Source organism: Eriocheir sinensis, chromosome 47 (assembly GCF_024679095.1).
Source record: "Eriocheir sinensis breed Jianghai 21 chromosome 47, ASM2467909v1, whole genome shotgun sequence".
Classification (NCBI taxonomy): Eukaryota; Metazoa; Arthropoda; class Malacostraca; order Decapoda; family Varunidae; genus Eriocheir; species Eriocheir sinensis.
Genome location: NC_066555.1, coordinates 4845963 through 4865126, shown reverse-complemented (window position 1 = coordinate 4865126; position 19164 = coordinate 4845963). Strand labels below are relative to the sequence as shown.

Here is a 19164-nt window from a genome sequence, read left to right as displayed (position 1 = left end):
AATAAAAGGAGGAAGGAAAGAGATGATTGAAGAAAAATATGTAGGCGGACTTCATAAGACAGATTGGTAGGCTGATATATAGAGATGGATAAAGAAAGAGTTAGAGGAGGAGGAAGAGGAGGAGGTGGAGGGGAGGAAGGAGATCTAAGGGGAATGGAAATAAAAGGAGAAAGGAAAGTGATAATTGAAGAAAAATATGTAGGCGGACTTCATAAGACAGACTGATATATAGAGATGGATAAAGAAAGAGTTAGAGGAGGAAGAGGAGGAGGAGGTGGACAGTTTCGTTTAGTCAGCGCAACATCTGTGGTCATATGCCAGGAGGAGGTGGAGGGGAGGAAGAGGAGGAGGAGGAAGAAGAGGAGTCGTTATATTGCCTCTGTGATATCGTTAATTTAACCATTTTTTCTTCTACACACTCACTATCATCATCACTGTATATATTGGGACTAAGGGTGACGTCAGTTCTGTAGCTTCAGCGCTGTGTCTCCCATTGCCTCTCGGGGCCAGCCAAGTCATTCTACGCCTGTCCTCTATCACGTCTACACCTTACACGCCTGTCCTGTTTACCTCCCGACGAGTATACGGACTGTACTTCATATATACAGTGTTAATCTATCTCACCAATGCAAGTCTGGACAAAACCACCATCACCACCTTCATATAACACCACCGCTACCACCACTGCTACCACCACCGCTACCACCACCACCATCACCACCCTCACCATATAACACCACCACTACCACTACTGCTACCACCACCACTACCACCACCACCACCATCATCTCCTCTACCATCACCACAACCATTCACTCCCAAACCACTAATGACGAGCCTATTACAGCCACCATCACCACCGCCACCTCTGAGATAATGGAAACGCCACATCTCCTCCCTTTTTGTGGGGGTCCTGAACACCAATACCCACCGACCACACAACCACCACTACCACCACCACCACAAGCAGTTATATGTAGAATTGAGCGCGTAATGGACTGAAAACCTCGGATCCAGCCTCGAAAAAAAAAAAAAACCTCTTGCGGCCGCTTTCAACATCGGTTTCGTTTCGTTAGAGGAAGAACCGTCGAGCGGACAGAGGAAGTGTATCGCTACTATTACCACTACTACTACTACTACTACTACTACTACTTGTTTCGTTAGAGGAAGAAACGTCGGGCGAACAGAGGAAGTGTATCGCTACTACTACTACTACTACTACTACTACTACTACTACTTGATGAGCCCCGGCACGTAGGAGTAACTGGAGCCTGACATCTCACCGGCCGGAGGGTAATTCAAAGCGATCGACGTAATTAGGTTAGTGGCGCCGAAAGGTATGAAAAACACATAACATCAAAGAGCCTTTTTGTGTCCTTTGGCGCGACGAGTGCAAAGTAGCAGCCCGGAGCATCTGGTTTGAGAGTGAGCGCGTGAGTGAGTGTGTGTGGAAGTGGGCCGAGGAAGGGGGGGAGGGAGGGAGGGAGAGAGGGAGGAAGGGAGAGAGGAAGAGAGACAAGTAGCAATGAAAGGAAGGAAGAGAGGAAAGGAGAAAATGTGAGTATGAGAAGGAGGCTGAAGAAGACAGACAGACAGACAGACAGACAGACAGACAGAAAGGGGAGAGGAGAAGGAGAGAAGAGAGAGACACACACACACACACACACACACACACACACACACACACACACACACACACACACACACACACACACACACACACACACACACACACACACACACACACACACACACGCCGGCTCATTCCCCATAAAGGAAAGTATGCTAATTTTTAAATCAAACGTAAATTCGATGACTCTAGGTACAATAAATATAGAGAGCGAGCACAAAGCGACATAATTAACAGAGCAAATTAGATGAAGATGAAAGGAAAGATATGAAACCTAATTCTCATTGCGCTTTCCCTCTCTCTCTCTCTCTCTCTCTCTCTCTCTCCATTATGTAAAAGAGTGGGATAAAACAATTAGTAGGGATCACAAAAATATGGTTAATTAAATATGTGTTTTGAATTCCCTCTCTCTCTCTCTGTTTTTTTTTTCTATTCGTTTTAAATGTGCGAGCGTTTCTTCATGATCGTGGTGGTGATTTTTTGGGGGTATTTTTGTTTCGTTATTTTATTTCATTTTATTTTTATTATGTGGTGTGGTGTTTGTGTTTAATGAGCTGTGTGTGTGTGTGTGTGTGTGTGTGTGTGTGTGTGTGTGTGTGTGTGTGTGTGTGTTAATATGTATGTTTTGTTGTTTAAATGTATATATTTTCACCCTTTTCTTTGTCTGTGTTTCCCTATAGTATTTTTCCAAGTGCTTATTCGAATATTTGTTTTCTGTTTGTTATTGTGATTTCTCAATGTGAATTTCCCTTGATGTTTGTTTCGATGTTCAAATACGTATGTAGTTTAGATTCTGTTGGCAAGTTTTTTCTTTCATCTAATTTTCTGTACATTTGTTGGTGTATATTTTTGGTGCATTTTTCATTATTTTATGTTTAACTTTTAATCTGCTATTCTAAAAGACTGAAAGTGACGTCTAAATCTCTTAAGCATGTACAGTAATTGGACACTCACTTAGCTTGATCAGGTCGGCGACTCGACTGTCTAAAGAGTGACTTCGAACGCCCATTCCCTTCTTTCTTCTTCTGGTTACTTTCTCCTCAGCACCTACATCACATCAGCGACACGTTCTCAAGCACTGTTACTTCTCCCGCCTTCCCTCCTTCCACCGACCAGGCACGCAAATCCATCATCCCACGCTCATTTCTCTTTCATATCGTTTTTCATTCACAGCCGACGATTTGTTTTAAGCCGCAATACCACAATAGGAAACACCAAAACCTTGACTAATACGCACGCCCTGAAAGTTTACCCGCCGCTTTCAACTACATCTGTCTCGCGTCGTTTCTCACCCATCTCGCTTCCCATTCACTCTCGGCGATTCACTGGGAAAGAAAGACCACGATAAAGAGAGAAAAACCTAAGCAGTGCCCGCGCCTCTAGAGTGTTTGCTTGCCACTATCAGTTTATATATACGGGAGTCTTGCCGAGTTTCCAGAGGGTGTTAAAGTTTAGGGGCTGTGTTAAGATATTGGCTGTAAGTTTGCAATAATTGACCAAGTTGTTCCTGGTGTTATGTGTTGTTCTTTTGCTTAGGAGAGAGAGTGAGAGTGTGAGTGTGTATGTGTGTGTGTTATCCAGAGCTTTCTCCGTTTCTTCCCCTCCTAACCCTTCTCCCACCATTCCTCCCTCTCTCCCTCCCTCCTAATCCCCGTCCCTCTCTCTCTCTATCTCTCTCCTTCAATCCCTCTCTCCATTTATCCTGCTTAACGCCTCGCCTTCGTTCTGCCGGAAGGAAGAAAAATAGCATTAGTAACATATTAATCTTAGCGACAATATTTCTCTTTTTCTTTTCTTTTCGCTTGAAGCCTCGAGGAAGTGTTTGAGGTCTGTGTGTGTTGTGAAGCCATTAAACTTTCTTAGATGAAGGGAAAGAGTATTTTGATAGTAGTAGGGGTAGTAGTAGTAGTAGTAGTAGTAGTAGTAGTAGGCGGAGGAGGAGGAGGAGGAGGAGGAGGAGTATTGGTGGTGATAGTGGTGTTGATGTTGGTGGTGCTGATAGTAATAATAATAGTAGTAGGTGGTGTTGGTGGCTGTGGTAGTAATAGTAGTAGTAGTAGTAGTAGTAGTAGTAGTAGCAGTAACAGGAGTAGTGGTCGTAGTAGTGAAAGTATCGATTCCATTCACTCCTTCTCTCTTCCCTCCATTGATAACTTTACTTGCAATCCATGAATAATCTGCATACGTGACCCCGTTAAGAAAAAAAGTAATTCCCTCTGCTCTTCCTCGCCCGGCGTTTCCGTCAACATGGAAGACGAATCAAAGGAGAGGAGGAGAGACGGAGAGAGCGAAAAAAAAAAAAAGATCAAGTTTGGAATGAACTCCTTCAGATTTTTCGGAGGGCAACTAAGATGCAAATTCTTCGTAGAAATTTTGATTAAAATTCCAACACCTGGTAGACTGCTGGAAAAAAGAGTGAGGAAAGGAAAGTATGTCTGGCAACTCTTACAATCTCTGCTTAGTCGTCCTCTGCTGATTATTTCTCTTCTTATTCTTCTTCATCTTCGTATCAATCTCTTTACCATGTCTTCTTACTATTTTCCTCTCTCTCCCCCCTTCCTCCTCTCCCTTTCCTCCTCCCCCTTCCTTTCCTCCCTTTCCCTCCCCTCTCTCCCCCCTTCCTCCTCTCCCTTTCCTCCTCCCCCTTCCTTTCCTCCCTTTCCCTTCCCTCTCTCCCCACTTCCTCCTCTCCTTTTCCCCCTCCCCCTTCCTTTCCTCCCTTTCCCTCCCCTCTCTCTTCCCTTCCTCCTCTCCCTTTCCTCCTCCCCCTTCCTTTCCTCCCTTTCCCTCCCCTCTCTCCCCCCTTCCTCCTCTCCTTTTCCTCTTTCCCCTTCCCTTCCTCCCCTTCCCTCCCCTCTCTCTTCCCCTTCTCTCCCCTTCCTCCCGTTCCCTTGTGCATGCTTTATTAATTAGAAAGAGTTCTGGATTTGCTTTTTTTTTTTCTATCTTCGAATTCGTGAGGGAAGGAAATGTCTGTTAACTTATATTTACTCTCTTATAATTTCCTCTTAGTCATTTTCTGCTGATTATTTCTCTTCTTTTTCTTCTTCATCTTCGTCCTTTTTACTCTGTTTTGTTACTATTTTCTATTTTCGAACTCGTGAGGAAAGGAAAGGATGTCTTGTAACTTATGATTACTTCTAAGTCCTCTTCTGTCGCTTATTTCTCTTCCTCGTCCCGTCCTCTCGTCCTCTCTTCGTATCAATCTCTTTACTATCTCGTTTTACTCTGTTATATACTCTAGCTCGTCCTCTCCTTCGTTCTTGTTCTTGTCGTTATTTCTTTGCTTTTTTTTAGTTATTCCAAGCTCCATTCTGTTCCCCATACTCTATTCCCCTCCTTCTATTTTCCTCTATTTCTTCTCCCTTATCATCTTACCATTTCCTCTCCTCTTTCTTCTCCTCCTCTAATTCCTCCTCCTCCTCCTCCAATTCATCCATTCACATCCTTGTTTTTCCTTCCTCCTCCTTCATCTCCTTCTCCTTTTCTACTACCCGCTCTATGCTTCTCCCTTTTTCCTTCTCCCTCTCCCATTTATCCATCCCCATCCTTAATTTTCCCTCCTTCTTCCCCACCTCCTTTTCCGCCCAGCACCTCAATCCGTTCCTGCCCTTTTCTCTCATCCTTCTCCTTCTCCCCCTCCTTGCAACACTTCCTTCGCTCCTTTCACTCACGAACGCGCACTGATCTTGATATGCTTGCTTCTTCTGACGAGGGGTTTGCGGCTAGTCTCCTACAAGCTTCCTCTTGCTCTCTGGCCGCTTCAGTGCACGGAATAACACGCGCGCTGCACTCCTTCCTCCTGTGATATTGTCAGCGAAACTAGAGCTCGCATACAAGTGTTTTCGGGGTAGAAGGAGAGAGATTGGGAGAGCAGAGTATGTGTGTCTGTGAGTGTGTGTGTTTGAGAGAGAGAGAGAGAGAGAGAGAGAGAGAGAGAGAGAGAGAGAGAGAGAAGGGAGGAGACGTACAACAAAATAAAACAAAACAAAACAAGAAGAAAGAAAAGAAGAGACGGAAAGCGATGAAAAAAAGCAGAAAATGAAAAAGAAGAAGAAAAAGAAGGGGAAAAAGAAAAAGATCAGGAGGAAGAACAAGACCAAGAACAAAAAGAAGAAGACGTAGTAGAAAAAAAAAGAAGTACTGAGAAAATAAAAGACCACAGAGAAAGGAAAATTAAGGGACAAAAAAAAAAGAGTTAATTGACTTTCCTATTGTTTCCTTTTTCCCTCTTTTGTTGTTATATATTTTGGTGTCTATTGTTTGTTTTCGTATTTCTGGTGTTATTTTACTCTTAGATATAATTCCATCACTCTCTACCTATCTATCTATCTATTTATCCATCTATCTCTCCCTCCCTCCCTTTTATTTTCTATACTCGCTAATTCTCGACTCACCTTCATTCATATTCCGACCGTTCTCTTTCTCCACTTCCTTCATCTCTTTTCCTTCACCTTTCCTTCCCTCTCCTTTGTGCTCTCCTCTAATTAATCCTCTTTTCTTTCGTCCCTCTTCATCTTTCCCTTCCGCTTTATCATCATTCGCTTCATGTTTCCTTCCAGTTTCTCTCCTGCTGCATACATAAGGTAGTCAGTCTCTCTCTGTCTCTCTCTCTGTTTCTCTGTCTCTGTTTCTTTCTCTCTCTCTCTCTCTCTCTCTCTCTCTCTCTCTCTCTCTCTCTCTCTCTCTCTCTCTCTCTCTCTCTCTCTCTCTCTCTCTCTCACACACACACACACACACACACACACACACACACAGAGATCGTATAAAAGCCATTAGGGAGGAGAGGAAGCAATGTCGTTCTTTTTCACGGGTCTTTCCTTTCCCCTTATTCCTTCTCTTCCATTTGTATTGTTTTTTCTTATATTTCCTCTTGTATTCTTTTTTTTATGATCGCCGGACAGTGATTGATGGAGTCTCGTTTTTCTCTTTTATTTTTTAGTTTGTGTTCTGTGTTTGTTAATGGAGTTTGGGATGATTTTTTTTATTTCACATTTTTCATTATTATTTTTTATTTATTTCTATTATTTTACGATGATTTTTTTGGGCATATATTTTTCATGATTTCGTTGCCTCTATTTCTGCTTTTACTAGTGTTTGTCAGCTGTTCTTTTCTTTCTTTTTCTATTTTTCCTGATTTTTGTTGATTTTTTCCTTCTTTTCACTGTTAATTTTGATGTTTCTCGTTCTTTCATTTTTTTTTGTCGAATGTTTATACTTTTTTTTACCTGATTTCGTTGGTAGGAATCTAAACGTTTTCTTTTTCTTCTTCTACTTGGCTTTTGTTTGTTCTTATTTACGTTGCTCCTTCGATTCCTTCTTCTTCATCTTCGTGTCTCAGTGTCGTTCATCTATAAATTCCTGTTCTCCTCGTTTTCCAGGCCCTTGTGACCATTATCCATTTCCTTTTCCTCTTCTTTCTCCATATCGTACTTTATTTCTTCCTCCTCCTCCTCCTCCTCCTCCTCCTCCTCCTCCTTCCTCTTCATATTCAGCGAACTCCACATTCTTGGGTCATATTTTCTTCGTCCTTTTTCCCTCTTTTTTTTCTTTGCCCTCCTCTTCCTTTTCTCCCTTCTCCTCCTCCTCCTCCTCTTCCTTCTCCACCTCCTTCTCCTTCTCCTCCTCCAGTAGTAGTAGTAGTAGTAGTAGTAGTAGTAGTGGTGGTGGTGGTGCTGTTAATATTTACAACCGCGCTACATCACCATATCTTTTGTTCCCTTTATGTCTGTTCTGTGTTGTATCTGCTGTAGTTTTTGTTGTTGTTGTTGTTGCTGTTCTTTTTCCTCTTTGCTTTATATGCTGCTTTTTCTGTTTTCATATTCCTTTCACGTAATTTTCCTCCTTCTCTTCCTCCTCCTCCTCCTCCTCCTTCTCCCTTTTTACTCATCTTTATTCTCTCTCTTCTAATCCAACTCCTCTTCTTTTTCCCTCTACTTATTTATGTTTCCATTCTCTCTCTCTCTCTCTCTCTCTCTCTCTCTCTCTCTCTCTCTCTCTCTCTCTCTCTCTCTCTCTCTCTCTCTCTCTCTCACACAAGGCCATCACCGCCACCACTGACGTCATAACTTAAAGTATCGGAGCAACATTTTTTTTTCCTTCCCTGTCAATATTTATTCCATGTTTTATTTTATTTTTTTCAGTACTTACCATTTTTTTTCTGCCTCGGTGGATCGTTCAGTTAGTTTGGTCATTGCCTTTAGTTTTTTGTCTATTTTATGTTGTGTTGTGTGTTTATTTCTTTGTTTTCTTTGTTCGTTTTGTTTTGTTTTTAGTCTATTTTCACTCACCTTTTGTCTTTAGTTCTGTTTCAAAGGTGGTTCGATGCAGGCGGTGGCAGGTCTATTCATACAGAGGCTCTGTTTTCATTGTCTTTCTCTGTTTTGTTTTGATTCATTTTACTGACCCTATTTATTCCTTTTTTTCTTGTGGGCGATATCCGATGATGGTCATATGTAGGTGGTAACACTGTTCGTATCCGCTCTGTGTTTTCCTTGTCCTCATTTTGTCTTCATTTACATCACTTACCCTTTTTTATTCTGTTGTATGGGGGACTTTTAAAGATGGCTGTGTGTAGGTGGCAGCACTGGGCACATCGGGTCTTCTGTCTGGAATCTGGATTTAAGTCGACGTTCCAAGCAGAAGGAGCCTTGAATTCCCTTATTGACTCCATTCCTTCATCCCTCTTTTCCTTGTTATTTATTCATCAAAGGAGGCATTTATTAAGGACCAAAAAAGATGTAGAAAAAATGCCTGCTATGTCTCTGCTTCCCAGGATCATAAAGAAGAAGAGCACAGCGAATCACCGTATCCCATTTTCTATCCTTTGTTTGTTATTTTGTCAGTGTGAAGGATAATGAAACGATGCCCGTATGACCAAAACCGATAATGCGTTATACTTTGATTTTTTTGGTTTTCTGAATGGTTACAATGAAACTCTTAATTAAAACCAACCTGCCTACAGTCACATATTTACAACATATACAACTGGCTGAAATATATATATAGTATGGATGTTTGCATGTATGGATGTATAGCGAATAACCATATGCAAGTTTGTTACCCATTGTTACGTAATGCACTAGGAGTTATCAGTGCGTTCTTTATTCCTTGGTGGGGTGACGGGAGGGATGGTATGTCTAGTATTATTATTTGTTATTTATGAAGCGCCCGGCGTGAAGCTGCGAGCGCGATAAAACTACTGAAAACACCGACAAACTGACGAAGGACTCTGGAAAGAAGATTGAAACTGATAACGAAAACTGATAGTGATAAGCAAAGAAGTAAAAAGGTTAGATAGATAGATTGATAGATAGATGGATAGATAGAAGGATAGAAGGATAGATAGATAGATGGTTGATTCTTTTTCTCCTTTCCTGTGTTTTATATTAGTCATACCTTCAATAATATTATTTTTCCTAACATTACATAGATTTTTACAAGCCACTGGTAAGCAACTGATGACGAAACACACACACACGCGCACACACACACACACACACACACACGCAAAAAAATAGAGAAAAAAAAACTTATTGCTTTCGTAGCTGTGGAGCGTAAAATTTTGAGTTCGAGATACTGTATTATACGAAGGGTTACTGTATGAATCTTTTCTTTTCTTCGGGAACTGTCTGTGGAGTGAGAGAGGAGTGGTGGACGGCTAGTGTGGCGTGCCTCTCTTTTCCTCTTCCTAATTCTCTCTTTTTGTCTTTTTCCCATTTCTTCTTTCCCTTCTTTTAACGCCCTCCGTGATCTCTATTTTACTCCACCTTCTCCTGTTTTTCCTTTTATCTTATTACACATCAAATACTTGTTTTCTTTTATTTCACCTTTCCATTACTCGTCCTTCTATTTTATTTCCTATTGCTACTCCTTCTACATCTGTTCGTCTCCTTTCCCTACATCATATCCTCCTTTTTATACTTGTTCCCTATGTCTTTACCTCGGTCCTCCTTTTCTCCCTATTTATTCTTTGATATGTAATTTGATTCTGGCGTTCATTTGTCCCTATTCTTCCTTTTTTTCGTCCTGTGAGCGCTTGCGTGTATGTGTGCGTGTTTGTTCAGTGCTCACAAGTGGCTTCATAGTTAACAATCAGACCTCTTAATAATCAACTCGAATCAACACTTAGATAAAAACAAAACAGTAGGCGTCCTTATCGTCATCAAATACTACTACGTTATCTCACCGTGTCTTCCTCTGCCGTTCACCACCAGCAGGAGAGGAAAGAAGAGCTGCGGCCAACACTCTACTAATAGCACCTTTGACAACACTGTGTGGTCTTCGTGGGGGCTCCGCGACGCACGCACCGACGACTACTTCAACAGACACAAGTATTAAAACAGGGACCGACTGGAACGTGACTGACGGACTGGCTAACCGACTGACTGGCTGAGACTGGCTACCTACCTTATACAAACTACTTCGCAAAAAAAGGGGTTTGGGGTTTTATATATACACGCGGTGGGTTTTATTTCCTCTTGTTCCGTGTTCGTGTTATAGTTGATCTTAAGAGTAATAGTAATAATGATAATATTTTTTTCTTCTTCTTTGCACTCAGTTTACAAAATAAAATCGGTTGCTTTATTTATTTATCTTTATTTACAGTAAAAACCTGAATCGTCATATACATCTTCAGGGAACGCACAACTTGTACACACTACATACACAGATATGATATTCTTCAGTAAACTTACAAACCTAAGCAAAAAATATATATATGTATGTATTATATATGGAACTGTTTCAGATATCCGGAGAGTAAGTGAAGGAAAGTAATTAAATGAGTGTATTACAGACCAAGGAAGATTATGCTCAGGTGTGGCGAGATGAGAGTCGCGGGAAGGTTAGGGTTCGTAATGAGACAGGTGTATGTGCCTTAGGGGTACAGGTGAGGGGGTTCATGTTAGGGGTTAGGCAGGGAGGGAAAGATGTTTCGCCGTGGAAAGTCTGGAGGTCAAAGCAAATTCCAGAAACATTAAGATCTGAGGAATTCTTAATTAAAGTTGATGATGCGAATTTTCAAGAGGTGGGTTGAGAAACATGAGGTTTTGTCAAGACTCTTCTGAACTGTAGAAAGTCAGTGAAGGTTGAGATATTCTTAAACAAAATAGTGTGTTTTTGCATGACACCGTAACAGGAATGTGGAAGCCACTTGGAAATTTCATTATCGTAGTGGGATGGTGGGGGAAAAATTAATGGGAGTATACATTAACCTGCCTTTGATTTGCTTTATGTGTTTACCTGTTTGGGAAGATCTTATAAGTCGTCTCTTTTTTGGTAAACTTGAGAGTGAAAAGACCGTTAATGACCACTTCTTATGATACCAATTGAGGCAATACAAATAGTCCTTATAAGATCAGCATGAACAGGCGGCAATGACTCGATTAAAATAGATCACGGAGCAATGTTTTAGAACCCGACCTTTTAATTAATAAATAATCGCATAACAATATATTTTTATCTGCCTCACCTTAATTTTTAAACCAACACCTAAATTTACGGAAACAGCCAGGTAACAAATAGGTGATCTCTGGAATATAATCAACCAGCTTAGTTTATTTATATCTTCACTTTACCTGATAATCAAATAAGCATGTAACACCTGCTCTACTACCTTCCCTTGTTTTACCTTTAGCCAGTTACACCTAAATTTACGGAGGCACCAGGTAACAAATAGGTGGTTGTTTTGCTTCCCATTCGTGTTCCTGGATTAGGTTGGGTTGAGGGTAGGAATCTAAACATCCATGGGTTACGAAGAGAGAAGAAAAAACGTGCATGGAAAAGATCAGAACGAGTCGACACAGGTGGTTTTAAACATAGCACACAGACAACACCGACAGTGAGAAAGGTTATCGTACAGCAATATGGGACCATTTGGTTAGGATATGTTTGTAAAAGTGTACTAGATTATTACTCTTTCTATCTCTTCCATTCTCACTCTCCCTTTCCTTAACAAACACACACATACCCCCCCCCCCCGCACAAACAAACACATATACATTCCCAAAACAAGGACACTCACACCCACACCCACCCACCCACCCACACACACACACACACGCACACACGCACATACACACACACCCACCCACACGCACACCCACACACACACACACACACTCACACATAACTGAAACGACACAAAAGTCATACACTCGGAATATCGCAACCTAAATGTATTCGTGCAAGCTTTCATTTATGTTTTTTTTTAATATGACCTTTTGGCAACAGTGCATCGCGTGTTAACAAAAAACTCTACGACATAAAAGCACCGCAGAGAATGAATGTAGAAACTAGGGCAAGGAAGTTTTAATTTTAATGATAATAGTAATAATAATAATGATGATGATAGTAATAGATTCTTTATATATGTACTCTCTCTCTCTCTCTCTCTCTCTCTCTCTCTCTCTCTCTCTCTCTCTCTCTCTCTCTCTCTCTCTCTCTCTCTCTCTCTCTCTCTCTCTCTCTCTCTCTCTCTCTCTCTCTCTCTCTCCCCTTTCCTAATATGTAGATTTTTTAGCTTATCTCTATATCTCTATGCAAGAAGAACCTCACATAATCATTCCTTCCGCTAATTTCTCTTTGTTTCCTGCTCGCTTTTTTTCCTCCGCTTCCCGAATCCAATCTTGTAACTCTCCTCTCTCGATGGCTTCTTCAGATCTCTTGTCCCTCTCTCCATCTTCTTCCCTCCTTCCGTTCCTCGTACCTGTCTTCGTTTCCTCGTTATTAAAAGTGATTCCCAGTCCAAGGCTTCCTAATTTGAAACTTAGTCTTGTTCAATGTCTTTCCAATCAGCCTGAATCTTTCTTTTATTTTCGCCGTGTTTGCTTTTTCTCTTCACTTTTAATCCCTTGCACAAACACACACACACACACACACACACACACACACACACACACACACACACACACACACACACACACGCACACGCACACACATTTTATTCTCCTTTCTTCCCTTTTACTCATTCCACGTATTCATCTATTTTGCATTCCCGTTCAAACGTCCGAGCAAATAACTTTTTTCCCCTACATTGCTCACACACACGTACACACACACGCACACACACAGAATCAATCTTGCATACGTAATAAAAAAAAGGTATTTACAGATCCGAAACGTTTCATCTATATACTTTTTTGGGGAGGGCTTTTGAGTGCTTCCGATCTCCAGTATAAATCTACAGACAGAAATCTAGCAACGAGAACAACATCATTACGAGAATATTTTACCACGAAGAGGCGTACCAAGTTGGAGGGGGTGGTGATGGTGGTGGTGGTGGTGGTGGTGGTTAGTGGTTGGTTGAAGTGGTGGTGGTGGTGGTGGTGTCATAAAGTGGAGTTAAGATATAGATAGACAAATAGATTAAGAGAGAGAGAGAGAGAGAGAGAGAGAGAACTGACTTACACAGAGGCACATAACCAAAATGAATAGAAGGGGGACTTACGTTCATCAAAACAGACAAGTTGAAGAAATAAAGAAAACGGAAGAAACAGCTCGGCGGATAGAGTTCTTCGGGGCAAGGTGGAAGAAGCGGTGACTGAAGCATACGGGAAAGATTTGAGAATGGCTGAATGAATATGAGAACCACTTGGAGGGGAGAGAGGGTGGAGGGAACAAGGGAGGGCGGTGGAGAGAGCGGGACTGAGGATGAGGATGAGGATGAGGAGGAGGAAGAGGAAATATAGAAGGTTTGATGGAGAGAGACAGAGAGAGGCGTCGGTCTGTACCTGGTTGGGCTCAGATGAACAGATACAGTCTAAGACCTTTATAAAGAGTAGGATATGCCTTTCTACCTCTCCAGAGTTTGTGTCCGTCTGTCTATATGCGTATGTATGTATGTATATGTGTGTGTGTGTTTGTGTATAGCCAATCTAATTATGGGAAGGTTACTTGATATTAGGTAGCAAAAATGTAAAAAAGTTAGTGTACCTGTGAGTCTTTATCTTCAGGTGTGTATGGGATGGTGTGTAGGGGGTGTAAGTGTGTGTGTGTATGGGTGATATGGAGAGGGACAAAGGCAGTCAGTAGGGGGGTGGTGGTTGTGGTGGGGGTTAGTAGTGGTAGGTAACCCCTCCCCTCCTTTAATCAACGAGTCGCTATGAAGTAACCATCACAGGTGTTTCTCTTGGGCAGGTGAGGGAAGGAAACTTAACTCGTTCAGCCGTGTTCGTTCCTTCCCTCACCACCTTAATCAAATGAGAGAGAAAAGAAAGTAAAAAACGTTATTACACGAGAACTAGTTTTTACTTTTAATCTAGAAACCTCCATCCCCTATAATTAATTACTTTTCCTTAATGTGTCGTTCTTGTTTCATTCATGTATACGCCGTCCTTCCTGCCTACACGCATATCAACTTACTATTCACGTTCGGTTAATCGTACTCTAAATAGTAAGTTTGCTAGCCGTTGTTAAGGGCTGGTGGTCATAAACAATAGCTTGCTGTGTGCTGCTGATTGTGATGATGATGATGATGATGATGATGATGTAGGTGATGTAATGGTGGCGTGATAATGAGGGTGATCACTATACCAACGATGATGATGGTGAAAACAATGGCCAAATCTGAGGTGAAGGTGATGATTATGATGATGGTGATGATTATGGGAACTACGGTAGTCAGAGTCACGTTAAAAAGGTGAAGAAAATGAGGTGAAGCACGGGTGACCTCGCTATGCTGACCTACCTGACCTGACCACCGGCCCTTTCCTAACCTTGCCTGTGGACCGCTTAACCTAACCTGAAATCCCGGACTCCGCCTCTTCCTGTTTTTTATTCACTGACTTTCTTTACAGACTTGCTTCCCGCCTGTCCTCCCTTATGTACATACGAGCGAGTAATGGACTCTCACGAAATACAAAACACTACCCCGTCTGTCTGCCTGCCTGCCTGTCTGCTTGTCTGTTTGTCTGTCTGTGCCGCCGTTCTATTTTCCAAGTGTGTGTTTGTGAGTTTATTTGTTTTCTTTGGTGCTCCAGGATATAAAATCGAAGCCTCGCAAAATGCTGCATCTCTCTCTCGCTTGATTCTAAAAAAATAGAGTTAATACAGTAATCGTTTTGTTATTATTAATGTTTCATGAGGGATTAAGCCGTTGCGTTTGTGTAAAATATGCTAAGCGTAATTGTAATCACATAATCTCTTTCGAATATGGTTTGAAAATGTTTGAAAACGGTGGTGGCTCCGAGGGACTTGTTGCCTCAATGCAGCATTTCGTTCTGGGGCGGGACTGGTGTTGGCTACGGTACAAAACTCCCTTGCGTACGTGACTACATCGCTGGCTACACACAGACTCTACACGACGGCCAGCCCACCTCGCTCCCCCGGCCAGGGGCGTGGGGGAGGGGGATGGGGCGGCCCGGCGACCTGCAGCCCCGCCCCGCACACCTTGCAGAGCGTGGCGGGGCTGAGGCGGCCTGGAAACAAACGACTTAGGCCAAAGAGGGACGGGGTTCGCCCCGGCCGGACTACTGCAGCGAATGAAACTACTTCGATGATAACTCCTGAAGTGGTGACGCCGACGGGTGGTGGGCGGCGGTGCTCCCCCTCCCTCCCCCTCGTCACCATCACCACGCGAGGGTCTCCTCCGGTCACGATCCTGCCGCCGAGGCCGGTGACACGTGACCTGCACCCCCTGACCCCACCACCACCACCCTGCACCACTTTCGTTGCTGGGACGCCCTCACGCCCTCACCTGCCGCCGGGCGTGGGCTGCTCCTCCTCCTCCCCCCTCCTCCCTCCTCCCTCCTCCCCTTCCCTCCTGACACACGCACGCCAGACGCACAACGGGACTCACACCGACGTGAATCATGAGGCATCAACAAGAAAACAATACAGCTACAACACTTACATATACATGTCAAGGACTATACGTGTGTGCACTTATATGTGAGTTCACGGACGAATGCCATGTTATGTATACGGGTCACATACACCTGCACACAGGTATCTCTACTTTGTATGGCCGCCAAGCAAAAACTGGCGGTCACGATGCATATTCAACAGGAAGAAACCTTAACATCATAGTTTGCATCTGTCGTAAAAACAATACAATAATAAAGGTATAATTATCTCAGGTGTGTGTTGAAGCGTATTGTGTACAACCCAAGGTAGCGCCGCCGCGGACTCCTCGTCGTCGCGGCGTGCGGGCGGCGGGGCGGGGCGCTGCCTCCCCCGCACCCCTGCCGCCCGTCGCGTCTCTAAAAGCACAGTAATTGATCCCATGGGGTCAGCCTTTGGTCCGCTTTCCATTTTATTCATGGCGTCAATCTTTTTACGTCATGTCATGAACGGTAGAACAAAATATGAATAGCACTTAAAAGAATCTTGTACAAATTATTCTGAGAGGCCAGAGTTGCCTCTCCCGCCTGCCGCGGCCGTCAGTCCTCCGGTGTGTGTGTGCAGCGGGCAAGGCAGCGGTCACTCGGCACAATGAGCAAAATATCGCAGCCGTTCGCCTGCAAGGACACTGACACACGATTTACTTGAAGAGGATCTTCCTGAAGGCTCTCCTAAAGTCCTTGTTGAAGATGGTGTAGATGACGGGGTTGAAGGCCGAGTTCATGTAGCCCAGCCAGAAGGCCAAGTCGAAGGCGTAGACAGGGATGTAGCAGGCGGGGCACAGCGGCCCCAGGATGTACATGAAGAAGAAGGGGAACCAGCAGGCGATGAACGAGCCCATGATGAGGCCGAGGATCAGTGTGGCTCGCTTCTCCTTCTTCCGCGCCAGCCGTCGCTTCTCCTTCTCGGGGTCTCGAGCCTTGGGCGTGGACACGCGGCCCATGTCGATCAACTCCCGCTTGGGCTTGGTGAGCTTCTTGCCCAGCAGCGGGTGGCAGAACCTCAGCTTGAGGGGCTTCACCACCGAGCACCGCGTCACCACGCCGGAGTCAGACGATGACGGGTCAATGTCACTCAGCTGGTCACCGTCGACGCATGCCGTCGACACGGCGTGCCGCAGCGAGCCGGCCGGGGAAGCGAGGGTCACTCCCCCGAGGTTGCTGTTGTTGGGTTCTCGGATGGATGTGGGCGGCACCGAGGGCGTGGGCAGCCCGATGGTGAGGTCAGGGTTGTCGGGGCCGAGGGGGCCAAGGTAGAGGCCATTCTCGTTTTTGGTGTTGTGGTTCCGATGGTCGGCGTCCACCTGCTCGCTTACCGTCCTCAGCGGGATCTCCTCCTCCAGGTCGTCCGTGGGCGTGACGCACCTGGACGGCGACACCTCTTCGTGCACGCGCACGTCACAGATGAGCACCTTCTTGTTGAGCAGCCCCGAACGCTCGCTGGCCCCGTTCCGGGAGTCGTCGGCGGTGGGGACGGGGGAGGGGACCATGGGCTTGGAGAAGCTGGTGGTGGTGGTGGCGGCGGCTGAGTTGTGTCTGTCATTTTTGCTCCCTGTCTTGCCTTTGGGCGCCTTCCCAGGTGCTGGCCGAGGAGCACCGGAGGGCATGGGCTTTTTCTTGGGCACGCCCCGCCGTGCCCGGGCCTTCGCTGCGTAGTAGATGCGGATGTAGACGAAGATCATGATGCAGCTGGGGATATAGAAGCTGCCCAGCGCCGAGTAGATCACGTAACCCAGGTCATCGGACACCTGAGGGAGAGAAAACACCGTCATGAACCACACATGCAGGGGTGACAAGGGTGGCTTAGGACTAGTGGCACTACTGACACACACACACACACACACACACACATGCACACCACATGTAGCCTCCTTGGTTAACCAATAAGCCAAAGACAACACCGCTGGGTGACATTTTTCACTTTTAGAGTGAACAGGAAGTTGTTGTTCCTGTATAATTTTACACTAACAAGGCAGGATGTTTTCACCGCTAACCCTAGAAAGGTAATAAATAACCCTGTGGTTCCTCTGGTTCTAAGAGAGAAATAGATGGATAGATTCATAGATAGATAGATAGATAAAGAACAAACATATATGAGTGATTAGACATAGCACAAGGCTTAATAAAGTAAATCATATAAAAATACAAAAATCAACACAATGAAAAACTTCGAGGACTTGGTAACACTGCCTGGACCCACAACCGCCCAGCAACACCTTTTCTGGCAACACTGACTCTGCATGAATTATTCCCCCAAATCTGACTTTCTTCTCGGCCGTCTTAGCCGATAAAGGGTACCGGATATTCGGGAGGGAGAACTTTTCCACGCCGCAGCCAATGGAGAGAGAGAGAGAGAGAGAGAGTTATAAATAAAAAAAGCACTGACCCTCTATAGTTTACTCAAAAGAAGTGTTCCTCTTGCCCCTAGTTGGCATTTGCTAGGCCCGCGGATTCGTAGCTAGGCACGCTAACCACTGATCCACGGAGGAGTGACAATGGATTACTAAAATCTGTGTCCATACTTAACACGAGCACAATCATCATCAGTTTTCAACAAGATATCTCCAAGGTTGCCTCCAACTTTACAATGCCTACAACACAAAGAGCTTGTTAAAGGCAGAGTCAAGTTATTAGTGGCATGAAAAACTCTACGGACACAGCCAGTCATGATTACATTACTATATGGCTCACATCCGGGGCTTGCAAGAGAGAGAGAGAGAGAGAGAGAGAGGAGGGGGGGTGAGTTATGCTCGCCATTAACCAAGAAAACAAGTGATTAATGATCGCAGTATTTGTTTTTCCCCGATCTGTTCGTAAGCTTTTATGCATTTATTTGTGTATGTATTTGTTTGTGCATGCATTCAACTTTTTATTTTATTTATCTTCCCTTACAATATATTTTTAAGCCGAATGGTTATCGTCACACCGACTGTAGTTCGCACGAAGTATTATCATTATTATTTATTTTTACAGCAATGGAGACAGCACAAGGGCACAGAAAAAAGGACACAATAAAAAAGCCCGCTACTCGCTGCTCCTGTAAAGAATCCGAAGAGGTGGCCGAAAGAGCAGTCAGTTACGTGAGCAACAAAAGTTTTTATTGACTGTTTGGCTTAATGCACAGCTAACTAACCTTGCACGGTCTACCTCATCACGTGTGTGGGAAATATTTATACGCTCATCAAGACCCATGAAGAGTAAGCGCACGATAAATAGCTTGAAATTGCCGAATGCAAATTGATGTTTACGACGAGGTAATATCTATTGCCTAATATTCCTTCCGCTGACTCACGGAATATTTTGTATTATTTGGAATATTCCTGCTGTTATATTTTCTTGAATAATATTGTGTATAAGAAGTATGAAGCTATAATGCGTATGGCTATGTAAGTACTGCCGATGCCCAATGAATATTATGAATCTTGAGATCAATTCTTAGCACAAATATTAAATCGTTCAGCATACAAAACCGACTGGCCAAGGAAATAATTCATATCCTATTTAGAACTTTCATATCTCCAGCCTATTTCATGTCAGCAAGGTCTTCATGAAGCCCATTTAATGCTTTCCTTTTATGTCTGATTTTTTTTTCTTTACGTGTACACCTATAGCGCCGGTAGGCTTTTCTTGAGGGGTGTAGATGGTAGTCAGCCCCAGCCCGTCATGGCGCAGGCAAGTGTTTATAGTGGCGCC

General features: G+C 43.9%; 2 protein-coding genes across 2 annotated transcripts in view; one reads left to right on the top strand and one right to left on the bottom strand.

Moving 5' to 3' along the window:
- LOC126981165 (uncharacterized) overlaps nt 1–15042 on the top strand; it is a 186257-nt gene extending 171215 nt beyond the window's left edge. The window contains exon 6 of the mRNA XM_050831882.1: nt 14964–15042. Coding sequence (XP_050687839.1) covers nt 14964–15042 — 79 coding nt within the window. The remainder of the gene's footprint in view (nt 1–14963) is intronic.
- On the bottom strand, nt 12022–17457 carry LOC126981289 (alpha-2B adrenergic receptor-like). Its single transcript, XM_050832191.1, has one exon. It carries the CDS (start codon nt 17241–17243, stop codon nt 16113–16115), a length of 1131 nt encoding a protein of 376 aa, XP_050688148.1. The 5' UTR covers nt 17244–17457; the 3' UTR covers nt 12022–16112.
- Between the last annotated feature and the right edge of the window lie 1707 nt (nt 17458–19164).

Bases quoted from the DNA above. Each gene is read 5' to 3' on its own strand.
- LOC126981289 (XM_050832191.1), bottom strand. From the start codon at position 17,243: ATGACGGTGTTTTCTCTCCCTCAGGTGTCCGATGACCTGGGTTACGTG.